Below are 13,082 nucleotides of genomic sequence, written 5' to 3'. Positions count from 1 at the left end.
AGACAGTGAGAGACAGAGAGAAAGGTCTTCCCTCCCAATGGAAAAGTCTTCACTCCCCAAGTGGCTGCTAAGGCCGGCGCTGCACCGATCCAAAGCCAGGAGCCAGGTGCTTCTTCCTGGTCTTCCAAGCGGGTGCAGGGCCCAAGCACTTGGGCCATCCTCCACTGCCCTCCCAGACCACAGCAGAGAGCTGGACTGGAAGAGGAGCAACCGGGACTAGAACCCGGTGCCCATATGGGATGCTGGCACCGCAGGTGAAGGATTAACAAGTGAGCCACGGCGCTGACCCATTTTAATTCCATTTTCCATGAGCTTTTTGAAGTACTTTCATGTGTTTATGTATTTGTGTTTGTGTATATAAAATAAGGAAATGGTTCACAAAAGTATGGAGGCTGAAAAGTACTAGAACTTTCCATCTTCAAGCTGGAGACCCAAGAAAGCTAGTGGAGTAACTCCAGTTTAGTCTGAAGGCCAGAGAACCACTGGTGTGAAGCAGGCAAACAGAGAAATAATTCTCCCTTCATCTCTCTTTTTGTTCTAGTCAAATGCTCAATAGATTGGATGATGGTCACTCACATTGCAGAGGGCAATCTTTTTTCCATCTATTGACTGACATGCTAATCACTTCTTTAAAAAAAAAAATTTATTGGGGCCAGCAATGTGGTGCAGCTGATTAACGCCCTGGCCTGAAGCGCCAGCATCCCATATGGGCACCTATTTGAGACCCAGTTTCTCCACTTCCAATCCAGCTCTCTGTTATGGCCTGGGAAAGCAGTGGAAGATGGCCCAAGTCCTTGGGCCCCTACACCCATGTGGGAGACCCAGAGAAGCTCCTGGCTGTTGGCTTCGGATCGGCACAGTTCCAGCCATTGCGGACAATTGGGGAGTGAACCATCGGATGGAAGACCTCTCTCTCTCTCTCTCTCTCTCTCTACCTCTCCTCTCTCTGTGTAACTCTGAATTTCAAATAAATAAATAAATCTTTAAAAAAACATTTATTTGAATGTCAGAATGAGAGACAGAGAGAGAGATCTTCCAACTGCTGGTTCACTCTCCATAATGACCAGAGCTGGGCCAGACTGAAGCTAGGAGCCAAGAGCTTCATCCAGGTCTCCGATGTGGGTGGCAGGGGCCCAAACACTAGGGCCATCTTCTGCTGCTTTTTCCAGGCCATCAGCAGAGAGCTGGATTGGAAGTGGAGCAGCTGGGACTTGAATTGTTGCCCATATATGATGCTGGCATCTCAAGTGTTGGCTTTATCCACTATGCCACAATGCTGGCCCCGACATAGTAATCACTTCTTGAAACACCTTCACAAACACATAAAGAATTGATGTTTAGATAGACATCTGTGTGTCTTGTGGCTGTCAAGTTGGCACATACAATCAACTATTACCATGTTTTTCCTTGTTTTGTTTAGCACTTTTAAAATGTAAAAGCTGTTCTTATCTCGTAGGTTGTACGAATTAGGCAGTGGGATATTTGAACATTTTGTTGACTACTAGATTATCTCCATGTGATGACCAATCTGAATGAGGGTTAGTGGTACTTAATCACTTTTGTACTCCAAAGGCATGAGTTTAAATATGTTTAGGTTATGGATACCTTGAAATTATACACTCATGCACACACATATGCTTGCAAGCACACACACAATTTCACTTACCATTCCATAAGTCTTGGGGCAAGAACTCCAATTTTAGGGCACTGCCAAATGAATAACCACATTCCATAGTATCACTAGTTACGTCAGAGACTCTGAGTGAACTTAACTATCTGAATTTTCAAGCACTGAAGTGAGGTATACCTTGAAGTAAAGATGCTTTAAAAGCATGAGTCACTCACAGACCAAGTGACTCAAAGAAGACCAAATATTGGCTCATGCTATAGGTATATATGATGATGGTGCCTCAATAATCCATAGTGCTTATCTCCTATAAAGCCCAAGCCTGCTTGAAAGGGCAGGCATTTTCTTCAGGTAATATATGTCCTTCTATCTTTTTTTTTAACTTTTATTTAATGAATATAAATTTCCAAAGTACGATTTATGGATTACAATGGCTTCCCCCACATACCGTCCCTCCCACCCACTACCCTCCCCTTTCCCACTCCCTCTCCCCTTCCATTCACATCAAGATTCATTTTCGATTATCTTAATATACAGAAGATCAGCTTAGTATACATTAAGTAAGGATTTCAACAGTTTGCTCACACGAAAACAAAAAGTGAAAAATAATAGATGATTTTTTTTAAATGATGATGAAATCAGATCAGACCTATTGTCATGTTTAATCCCAGTGAGAGTCAAGTTGGGAGTTGACAATTTTTTTTTTTTACAGAGGATCAGTTTAGTATACATTAGGTAAAGATTTCAACAGTTTGCACCCCCATAAAAACACAAGTGAAATATATTGTTTGAGTACTCGTTATAGCATTAAATCTCAATACACAGCACATTAAGGACAGAGATCCTACATGAGGAGTAAGTGCACAGTGACTCCTGTTGTTGACTTTACCAATTGACACTCCTGTCTATGGCATCAGTAGTCTCCCTATGCTCCGGTCATGAGTTTCCAAGGCTATGGAAGCCCTCTGAGTTCTCCGATTCTTATCCTGTTTAGACAAGCTCATAGTCAAAGTGGAGGTTCTCTCCTCCCTTCAGAGAAAGGTACCTCCTTCTTTGAAGACCTGTTCTTTCCACTGGGATCTCACTCGCAGAGATCTTTTGCCAGAGTGTCTTGGCTTTCCATGCCTGAAATACTCTCATGGGCTTTTCAGCCAGATCCGAATGCCTTTAGGGCTGATTCTGAGGCCATGCTCAAGCTGACTTGCCCCAAATGGTAGAGTTAAAAACATACCAGGGGATTCCAATTCAATCCCATCAAGGTGGCATGTACTCTCTCTATCTCACTATTCCAAGTGATCAATTTCAGTTCACAATTGATCATAATGAAAGGACTAAGAGTCAAAGGGAGCACATAAACAAGTCTAGTACCTGCTAACACTAACTGATGGAATAAATAAAGGGGAGAGTGATCCAACATGGGAAGTGAGATACTCAGCAGACTCATAGAATGGCAGATGTCCTAAATAGCACTCTGTCCTTCTATCTTTATGCCTAACTTAGGCAATGGAATTTTATATAATATTCTCAGAGTTTCTGTTGCCCACTTATTTGAGTATAGGTCACATTTCTGTTTGTATGCATTTCTCATGATGTTTTGTTGAAAAATTGGGCATTTTAAATAAAGTTGCAGAAGATGAGTTCTAATCTCCCCAGGGAGTATCAGTGATATGTTTTTGTATTTTTTGAATTTGCTCTGCATGTGTTTACAGCTTTCCAAATACCAAGGATGTATGGGAGTTTTTCCAGATCTATCATAGCTGATTCCCTGGATCCTCTTGTTATATTTCTGGCTGTTCTTCTGGTCTGTTGCTTGCCCCAGCAAGTATGCCTTCCTTGATAATTTTTAACAACACCCAGAAGCATAGGATTTTTTTGGGGGGGGGGGGTGCTCTGCTCCAAATCAAGTTAGTTTCTTTCAGTAGCTGGTTTTCTTAGCTTATCCATTCCCTTATAGGACTACTCCTGATAGACCTGGGGTAGAGATAGGGAGTGGGAGCAGCCCAGGATAAAACACACTACAGATTCTCACTGTTCTTACAACATGTGGTTCAGTCGTTTTTCTTAATAAATACTTCTTTTACAAACCAAATTTTATTGTTTATATTTAAAGTCTGTAACATGATGTTATGAGATATGTAAATGGTAAAATGGTTACCATTGTGAAGCAAAATGCCAAATCCATCATCATTTCAGAAAGTTAGCCACTTTTGTTTGTGTGGCAAGAGCAACTTCAATCTACTTGTCTATCAAAAATTCCAAATATAATATACTATTCTTAACTATACTCATAATCTTCATGTTGTACATTAGATCTCTAGATTTGTTCATCCTAAATATCTGCTACTTTATATCTTTTGACCTATATCTCACCATTTCCTTCCCCCATCCTTGATAAACCATTGTTTGATTTTCTGTAGTTGTATATTTGAATTATTTTTCATTTGAATTCCACATAGTTGGTTGTACCTGAGAAAGTATGTGGGAAAATTACTTTGAATATATGTTTATTTTGGTGCAAAAATTTTTGAAATTCATATATAGATTTTTTATAATACATATTTTCCATAAATTTTTTGAAGACCTCTTATACATGAAATCACACAACATTTTTCTCTCTGTGTGTGACTTATTTCACTTAGTTTGATGTCCTTCAGGCTCATCCATGTTGTGGTAAATGTCAGGATTTCCTTCTGTGTTAGGGCTAAAATATGTTTCTATATATATATATATATTCACAGTTATTATATATAATGTGCATAATATGTATAATCACACTTTTTGTCATCCATTGACAGACACTTATCTTGTTTCTCTATCTTGGCTATTATGAATGATGCTACAATGAACTTTGGAGTACAGATATCATCACAAGATGATGATTTCATTTTATTTGAGTATATACCCAGGAGGAAAAACAATGAAGTTGGACTCCAATCTTACACATACACAATAATCAACTCAAAATGAATAGAATACCAAAACATCAAACCTAAAACCATACAACTAGAATAAAAGAGAAGGAAAAGCTCCTTGACATTGATCTTGGCAAGAGTTTTTTTTTTTTAAGATATCACACCCAAAGCTCAGACTAATAATAGAAAATTAATAAATAAATAAATCCACATCAATGAACTAAAAAACCTCTGCTCAGGAAAGGAAACAATCAGCAAAATGAAATGGTAGTCTACAGGTTGTGAAAATACATTTGCAAACCATATATCTCATCAGGGGTTAATATCCAAAATTTATTTTAAAAAGTCATCCAAATCAATAGCATTAAAATACATAAGCCAATTAAAAAGAGACTAAAGGATCTGAATAAACATTTCTTCAAAAAAGTCATAAAAGTGGCCAACAATAGGTATTCGAAGAGATGTTCAACATCACTAATCATCAGGGAAATGCAAATGAAAACTGTGAAATGCCACCCAACGCCCATAACCTATTGTTGGAAAGACAAGAAATAACAGATGTTGGTGAGAATATGGAAAAGAAGGATCCCTGTACACTGCTGGTGAGATCATAGATTGGTGAAGCCATTGTGGAATATAGTGTAGAGAATTCTAAAGAAATTAAAGATACAAAAAATGGTTCTTAATTTGCCTTATGCCTTTGGACAAACTTCTAGATTCTTAAAACGGTTGGTGTTTTTTTTTTTTCACATTCCTTCTGCCCACCCCCATAAGTCTTATCATTGCTTTTGGAAGAGAGAATTCACCAAGCTCCACACTCTTCACTCCCACAGGTCTCACCTTCAGATTCCCAAAGCTATACTTTTAGAAATACTGGTGTTGTAGGGTATTGGATTAGATGATTTGGGTTCATGTCCTAGCTCTACCACCTAGTTGTTATATTATCTTACAAAATTAGTATATATTATCTTACAAAGTCAGTTAACCTCTCTGAGCTTTAATTTCTTTTTCCTTAAAATGATAACGGTACTGCTATTGAAAGTTTATATGAGAAATACACGTTCAGCATTTTTTAAAATATGGATAAACCATAGCTTATTCAGCTATTCCTCCTCTTTCTCCACTGAAAAACCTTTTGTCTTATTTTCTAATCATTTTTTGAAATCATAACACTATTACGAGTATCCTTGTGTGCACCTCCAAATGAGTGACTATTTCTATAAAACAAATACTGAGAGGTGAATTTCTGGATCAAGCAACAAATATGCACATTTAAAAATTATATTCTTTGAAAAAATTATATTCCTTGAGTTTTCAGTATGGCTTTTTTTTTTAGATTTATTTATTTACTTGAAAGTCAGAGTTACACAGAGAGAGGAGAGGCAGAGAAAGAGAGAAAGAGGTCTTCCATCTGATGGTTCACTCCCCAGATGGCCTCAATGGCCGGAGCTGTGCAGATCCAAACCAGGAGCCAGGAGCTTTTTCTGGGTCTCTCACGCAGGTGCAGGGGCCCAAGAACTTGGGCTATCTTCTGCTTTCCCAATCCATAGCAGAGAACTGGATCAGAAGCAGAGCAACCGGGTCTCGAACCAGCGCCCATATGGGATGCCGGCACTTCAGGCCAGGGCATTAACCTCTGCGCCACAGTGCCAGCCCCTCAATATGGCTTTGACAATTTGTATTCCTATTACCAATGTTCACAAGTGTGCATTTCTTCACATCCATGAAAACACTCATTGTAATAAAATTTTAAAAGTTCTGTCACTCTACTAGACATAAAATGATATCCCATTTTGGTTGTAATACCCATTCCTTTGAATACTACTAAGCAGAGAAGGGCTTCATGTGTTTACTGGTCTCTTCTAAAGACTTTCCTGCTGGTATCCTTGACCTCTTTTCCTGTTGAGTTTTAATCTTAGCGATCACAGAGATTTATTCTATACACTGGGCATTAATCCTTTTTTGTTACAAATATTTTCCTTGTTACTTTGCCTTTTAACTACTAATTTTAATAACACTTATTGAGTAGTTCATCTTTTTTCCACATTATGAAATTCTATATTTTTCATATACTATGTTTCCATGTATACATGTGTCTGCTTTGGGATTCTATTCTGTCCTCTTGATCTATTCATCTATTCTACATCAGTTCTATACTTTTAAACTGACTATTTGCAGGGACAGGGGTTTGGCTTGGGACATCTGCATCCCATATCAGAGTGCCTGGGTTCTAGTCCTGGCTCCACTCTCCATTCCAGCTCCCTGCTAACACACATGCTGGGAGGTAGCAGGTGTTGGCTTAAGTCATCCACCCACATGGAAGACACTGGGGAGTAAATCAGTGGATGGGAGATCTCTCTCACTGTCTATATTTATCCCAGTATGAATTTTGAAATTAACTTGTTCAGAACATGAAAAGTTTCACTAGAATACAAGTTGGAAACTGATGAAATATTTGTATTAATTTATAAGAGAATTTATATTTTGCCTTATTGAAATTGTCCATCATTGAACATGATATTTCTCTGTTCAAGTATCTTTCAAGTCCTTTAAGATAGTTATATAGATTTCTTTACATCAGTCCTCAATATTTTTTGTGTATTCCCAGATACTTCATAATTTTTACTGCCTTTGTAAACTTTTCTAAATGAGAAAATGAGTGTCTAGAAGAGTTTGGTGGGATTTTTAAAAAATATTTATTTATTTACTTATTTATTTATTTGAAAAGCGGAGTTACAGGGAGAGAGAAAGAGAGACTGACACAGAGAGAATCTTCCATCTGCTAGTTCACTTCCCAGATGGCCACAATGGCTGGGGCTGAGCCAGTCTGAAACCAGAAGCGTCATCCAGGTATCCCATATGAGTGGCATGTAGGCCATCTTACACTGCTTTTCCAGGCTCATTAGCAGAGAGTGGATCAGAAGTGGGACAGCTGAGACCAGAACTGGCACCCATTTGAGATGTCAGGGTTTCAGGGGGGTAGCTTAACCTGATGTGCCACAGTGCCAGTCCCGAGGGTATGTTTTAAATTTGGTATAGCTTCAAACTAACAGAAAAGTTGCTAGAATAATGCAAGGACCTCCTATATACCCTCACCTACTCATGTTTCCTTTTCTAATACTTTAATGGTTTTATGTCCCAAATTTAGAACTCTTTATCCTGGTGATCATACAACTACATGAGATATGGTGACAAGAGATATGAGATATATGTTGATCTTTTTTAAATAGATACCTAGCTGTCCAAATAGCATTTATTTTAAAAAATCATCTCCTAAGTAATTTTATCTACCACTTTATTACATGGGAAATTTCCATATAATGTAGGGGTATATTTCTGGAATTTTTATACTCTTCCATTGTTTTGTCTTGTCCTATACCAACACCATACCATTTGAATCATCGAAATTCTATCGTATGTTTTAATAAATGATGATAGTCTCTACCTTGTTAATTTCACATGTATCTTGGTAGAAGACTTTTAGAATAAAGTTCTCTGGCAACAGATTTTTGTTTTGTTTTATTTTCCTAAATAAGTGTTCCTGATGAATGTGATCTTTTCCCTTAGAACTACAGTATGCTAACACTGTGATGCGCTTTGATTATGTCTGGCTTCGAGATCACTGCCGGTCAGCATCTTGCTACAACTCTAAGACTCATCAGCGCAGCCTGGACACTGCCAGCGTGGATTTATGTATCAAGCCAAAGACCATACGTTTGGATGAGACCACGCTCTTTTTCACTTGTAAGTGGACAGGAGACTTACTATTTGGGTAACTCTTCTATGGAATAATTGTGAAAATTGGATTTTCCCTTTCCAAAAAAGGACATTCTTTTAGTTACATTTCTTTTTTTTCCCTTGCTTTAGAAGCATTTTTTGTGCTTCTTGTTTTTCTCTTTAGATAAAATCATAATCCACAGCTAATACCTTATGTAATAGTGAGCCCAAAACTTTCCCTCTACAATAGGGAATATGACAAGGATGTCTGCTCTCACTACTCTCATTTAAAATCTAATCCCACCATTCTTATTAATCATAATATTGAACATTGTAGTCACTACAATAAGGCAAGAAAAAGACATAAGATACATACATATTGGAAAGGAAAAAATAAAACTCATTATGTGCAGATACATGACTGACTATATAAACAACTGCATAATTACTACATTGTGGGGAGCAACTGGGAGCAACTCGGACTAGACTAAGTTACTGGAATTAAGACTAATTCTATGCATCTGCTTTCCCACAATATGGCGCTGAGAAGGGAAACAGCTTCTACACAGCTGCCTCCAGTTCAACCAATAAACTGTGGGACCTGCTCCTGATTGGAGGAGAGCAGCGTACTCGGCGTGTGGGTAGCAGAGTTGGGATTGGTGGAAGAGGACTATAAAGGAGGAGAGAGACGGCATGCACCAGGAACATCTAAGGGGAACACCTGTGCAGCCCCCGAGAGAGCCGGCTGGCGGTGTGCCGCTCCCCCGCGGAAGTGGGGAATGTGGCAGGGGGAACCGCCCTTCCACGGAGGTGGAAGGGATGTTAGCCAACCCGGGAAGGACCAGCAGCCAACCCGGGAAGGACCAGTAGCCAACCCGGGAAGAACCAGCAGCAAACCCGGGGAGGGCCGAGCAGACAAAAGAACAACGCAGGGTTCAGTGTCGCTCCTCCATGAAGACGGGGAGCGACACTACATGACTACATAAACAAGTATCAAGTAATCTACAATAAAATACTAGAGTAAGTGAATTCATTAAAGCCACATGATGCAAGATGAACATATAAAATCAGTTGCATTTCTGTATACTTATTATAATCAGTATACAGAAATAGAAATGAAAAGCAGCCATTCAGTTGTTCCAAATAAATTAAAATAATTAAATATAAACCTAATAAGATATACGTGATAGAACAATACAAGACATACATGATAAAATTATAAAATACTGGTAAAAATGAATCAAGGGGGGCCTGAGTACTTGAAGAAGCAAACCACATTCATGGTTGGAAGACTCAATAAAATGTCATTTCTTTTTTTTAAGATGTATTTATTTATTTGAAAGGCAGAGTGACTGGGTTAGGGGAAATGGAGAGAGAGAGAGAAGAGAGAGAGATCTTTCATTCATTGGTTCTCTCCCCAAATTGCTGATCACAAAGTGGGGAAAGAAGGGTATATTGTAATGTACATGGTATTATTCTGTGGGCAATGTTTATAACTTTATATCAAGTAATATGACATTTACACCCTTTTTTCAATCTCTGTGTATACATTAGCAAGAAAATGCCGTATTTGTCTTTCTGTGTCTGGCTTATTTCACTTAGCATAATGATTTCCAAATATATATTTTGTTGCAAATGTCAGGTTTTCATTTTTTATGACTGAATATTTGTGTATATATACCACATTTTCTTTATCCAGTGATCAGTCAATGCACATATTTGTTGATTCCAATCTTTGCTTTTTTGAATTAGCCTGCTGTAAACATGAGAGTACAGGTATCTCTTTCATATGCTGATTTCACTTCCTTTGGTTATATTCCCAGAAGTGGGATGTCTGGGTCATAGAGTAGATCCATTTTTAGTTTTCTGAGGAATCTCCATACTGTTTTCCATAATGGTTATACTACATTTTGGTAAATTCTGTATCAAGATCTCAGCAAGATTATTTTGTAACTATAAATAAGCTTATTCTAAAATCTACATAGAAATTCATAGGCCCTAGAATAGCCAACACAATTTTGTAGTGTTTTTTTAAAGTTTTATTTTATTGTTGACACATAATAATTGTACAAGTTTTTGTGGTACAATGTTATGCTTCAATACGTGTATACATCATATAATGACCAATCAGGATGATTAATATATCCATCACTTCAGACATCTCATTTCTTTGTGACACAGCAGTCAAAATCCTCTCTTTTAGCTGTTTTGAAATATGCAATAAATTATTATTAACTATAGTTACTTTACTGTGCAATAAACCACCAGGATTTATTCTTTTTACTTAACTGTAACCAACCTCTCCATTTCCTCTCCTTCCCCTATGCTCCCCAGCCTCTGGTAACCACAATTCTTCTCTCTCTCTCTCTCTCTCTCTCTATATATATATATATATATATAATCACACAATAGTAGGATTGTGGGTTCATATGGTAGTTCTAATTTTAATTTTTTAAGTGTAAGTTTATTCTTTAATATTATTTTATTGTCTCAAAATCATAGCATAAAGTGAAAATAGCTTTCACACCAGCCTTTTAGAATCAATGGATCATAATTAAACATTTAATTAAAAGATTTTTTAACTATTTATAAAACTTAAAATATTCTTGGACTGTCTGATAAATTATAAATTAAACTTTATCCTTGGAATTGAGGCCAAAAGTTTCCTAAATGTACTTTACTCTGTCATTTCATAACCTGCTATCCTGGGAAAAAAAGGTAACATTGAATATTGAATCTTAAGTGTAAGCAATTAAAATTATGTGCAATATAATGATGATATCCACTGGGTCAAATTCATGTTACAGGGGTAATCCTTCTAAGCAGTAACAAATTAGTAGTTTCATATTTCTGACTGTTAATGCCTCGAATAAAGATGGATTGTGCCTTGTGGCCTATAATTCACTTCAGTGAGTACATATAGAGAGAGAATGGAGTAATAAAATCAACCCAACTGTCCACTGAGAGAATCAATCACACTTTCTAGAATGGAACATTTGTTCGATAGAAAAGAAAATAATTTTCTTCTTTTCCAATTGCTATTGTTGATGCTACTTCCTGCTTTTCCATCAGCAAACTGTTCCTCAGTTCTTTTCTCTGGGTTGGCTCCCTTTTTCCACCACTATCTTGGTGAAGTTAGCTAGATTCTCCTAAGTGCTTTCTCTCTATTTATTATTTTTTTTTGAAGACGCATACTGTTTGTCACAATGGGTGTATTGAGCTACATTCACAGTGCTATGGTTTGAACAGAATTTAGCTCCCAAATTTAAACTCCAAAGTCATGGTTTGGTGGTTCTAGGAGAGTGGAGGCTTTATCCAATTATGATGATCAGGAGGCGGGCCTATGAGGAAGTACTTAGGTCATTAGAAGCATGCCCTCAGAAGGTAGTTCTCCCAAGGAGGTTGGTTATAAAAGCCAAGTTTGGCCCAGCCACTGTCTGCTTCCTGGGTTACCATGTAATCATTCCTCCACACACATTTTGCCATTGCCAATTCTCTGTCCTCACCAGATGGCCAAACCAGTGGGATCCACCCAATCCTGGACTGTGAATTCCAAAATCATAAGCCAAGATTAACCTCCTTCCTTCTTAAGTAGCTCTTCTTAAGTATTTATTATAATGGTGAAGTCTAATATACCTACCAATAGTGTACAAGGGTTCCTTTTTCTTCACATCCTCATGAGCACTTTGTCTCTGATCCTACACATTCTAACTGGATTTGGGTAATAGGTCATTGTGGTTTTGATTTACATTTTCCTAGTGAATAGTGATGGTGAGCATTTTTCCATATGCTTGCTGGCCATTTGTATGTCTTCTTTTTTTTTTTTAAGAATGAGTATAGATCATTTTTTTAAACTTTTATTTAATAAATATAAATTTCCAAAGTATAGTTTATGGATTACAATGGCTTTGGCCCCCCCATAACTTCCCTCCCACCCACAACCCTCCCCTTACCCGTTCCCTCTCCCATCCCATTCACATCAAGATTCCTTTTCAATTTTCTTTGTATACAGAAGATCAATTTAGTATATATTAAGTAAAGATTTCAACAGTTTGCACCCACACAAAAACACAAAGTGTAAGGTACTGTTTGAGTACTAGTTACAGCATTAATTCACATTGCACAACACATTAAGGACAGAGATCCTACATGAGGAGTAAGTGCACAGTGACTCCTGTTGTTGACTTAACAAATTGACACTCTTGTTTATGCCATCAGTAATCACCCTAGGCTCTAGTCATGAGTTGCCAAGGATAGGGAAGCCTTTTGAGTTCACTAACTCTGATCTTATTTTGACAAGGTCATAGTCAAAGTAGAAGTTCTCTCCTCCCTTCAGAGAAAGGTGCCTCCTTCTTTGATGGCCAGTTCTTTCCACTGGGATCTCACTCACAGACATCTTTCATATAGGTCCTTTTTTTGCCAGAGTATCTTGGCTTTCCATGCCTAAAATACTCTCATGGACTCTTCAACCAGATCTGAATGCCTTAAGGGCTGATTCTGAGGCCAGAGTGCTGTTTAGGACATCTGCCCTTTTACGAGTCTGCTGTGTATCCCGCTTCCCATGTTGGATTGTTCTCTCCTTTTTAATTCTATCAGCTAGTATTAACAGACATTAGTCTTGTTTATGTGATCCCTTTGACTCTTAGTCCTTTCATTATGATCAATTGTGAACTGAAACTGATCACTGGGACTAGTGAGATGGCATTGGTACATGCCACCTTGATTGGATTGAATTGGAATCCCCTGGCATGTTTCTAACTCTACCATTTGGGGTAAGTCCGATTGAGCATGTCCCAAATTGTTCATCTCCTCCCTCTCTTATTCCC

At 37.9% G+C, this 13,082-nt stretch overlaps 1 protein-coding gene across 13 annotated transcripts in view; it reads left to right on the top strand.

Moving 5' to 3' along the window:
- Positions 1–13,082, top strand: part of LOC149119780 (trimethyllysine dioxygenase, mitochondrial-like) — a 110,969-nt gene that overhangs the window by 35,303 nt on the left and 62,584 nt on the right. For 11 of the 13 annotated variants that reach the window (XM_089324593.1, XM_089324595.1, XM_089324592.1 and 8 more), the window contains one exon: positions 8,107–8,283. The exons of the other annotated variants lie outside the window; for them this stretch is intronic. In XM_089324593.1, coding sequence (XP_089180719.1) covers positions 8,107–8,283 — 177 coding nt within the window. The remainder of the gene's footprint in view (positions 1–8,106; positions 8,284–13,082) is intronic. 13 annotated transcript variants of the gene reach the window in all.

The sequence above is a fragment of the Oryctolagus cuniculus genome, chromosome X (assembly GCF_051225735.1).
Source record: "Oryctolagus cuniculus isolate XC-2025 breed Fujian yellow rabbit chromosome X, ASM5122573v1, whole genome shotgun sequence".
NCBI classification, from domain to species: domain Eukaryota; kingdom Metazoa; phylum Chordata; class Mammalia; order Lagomorpha; family Leporidae; genus Oryctolagus; species Oryctolagus cuniculus.
Note: the sequence above shows the minus strand (reverse complement) of the source record. Positions and strands in the feature narration are given on the sequence as shown.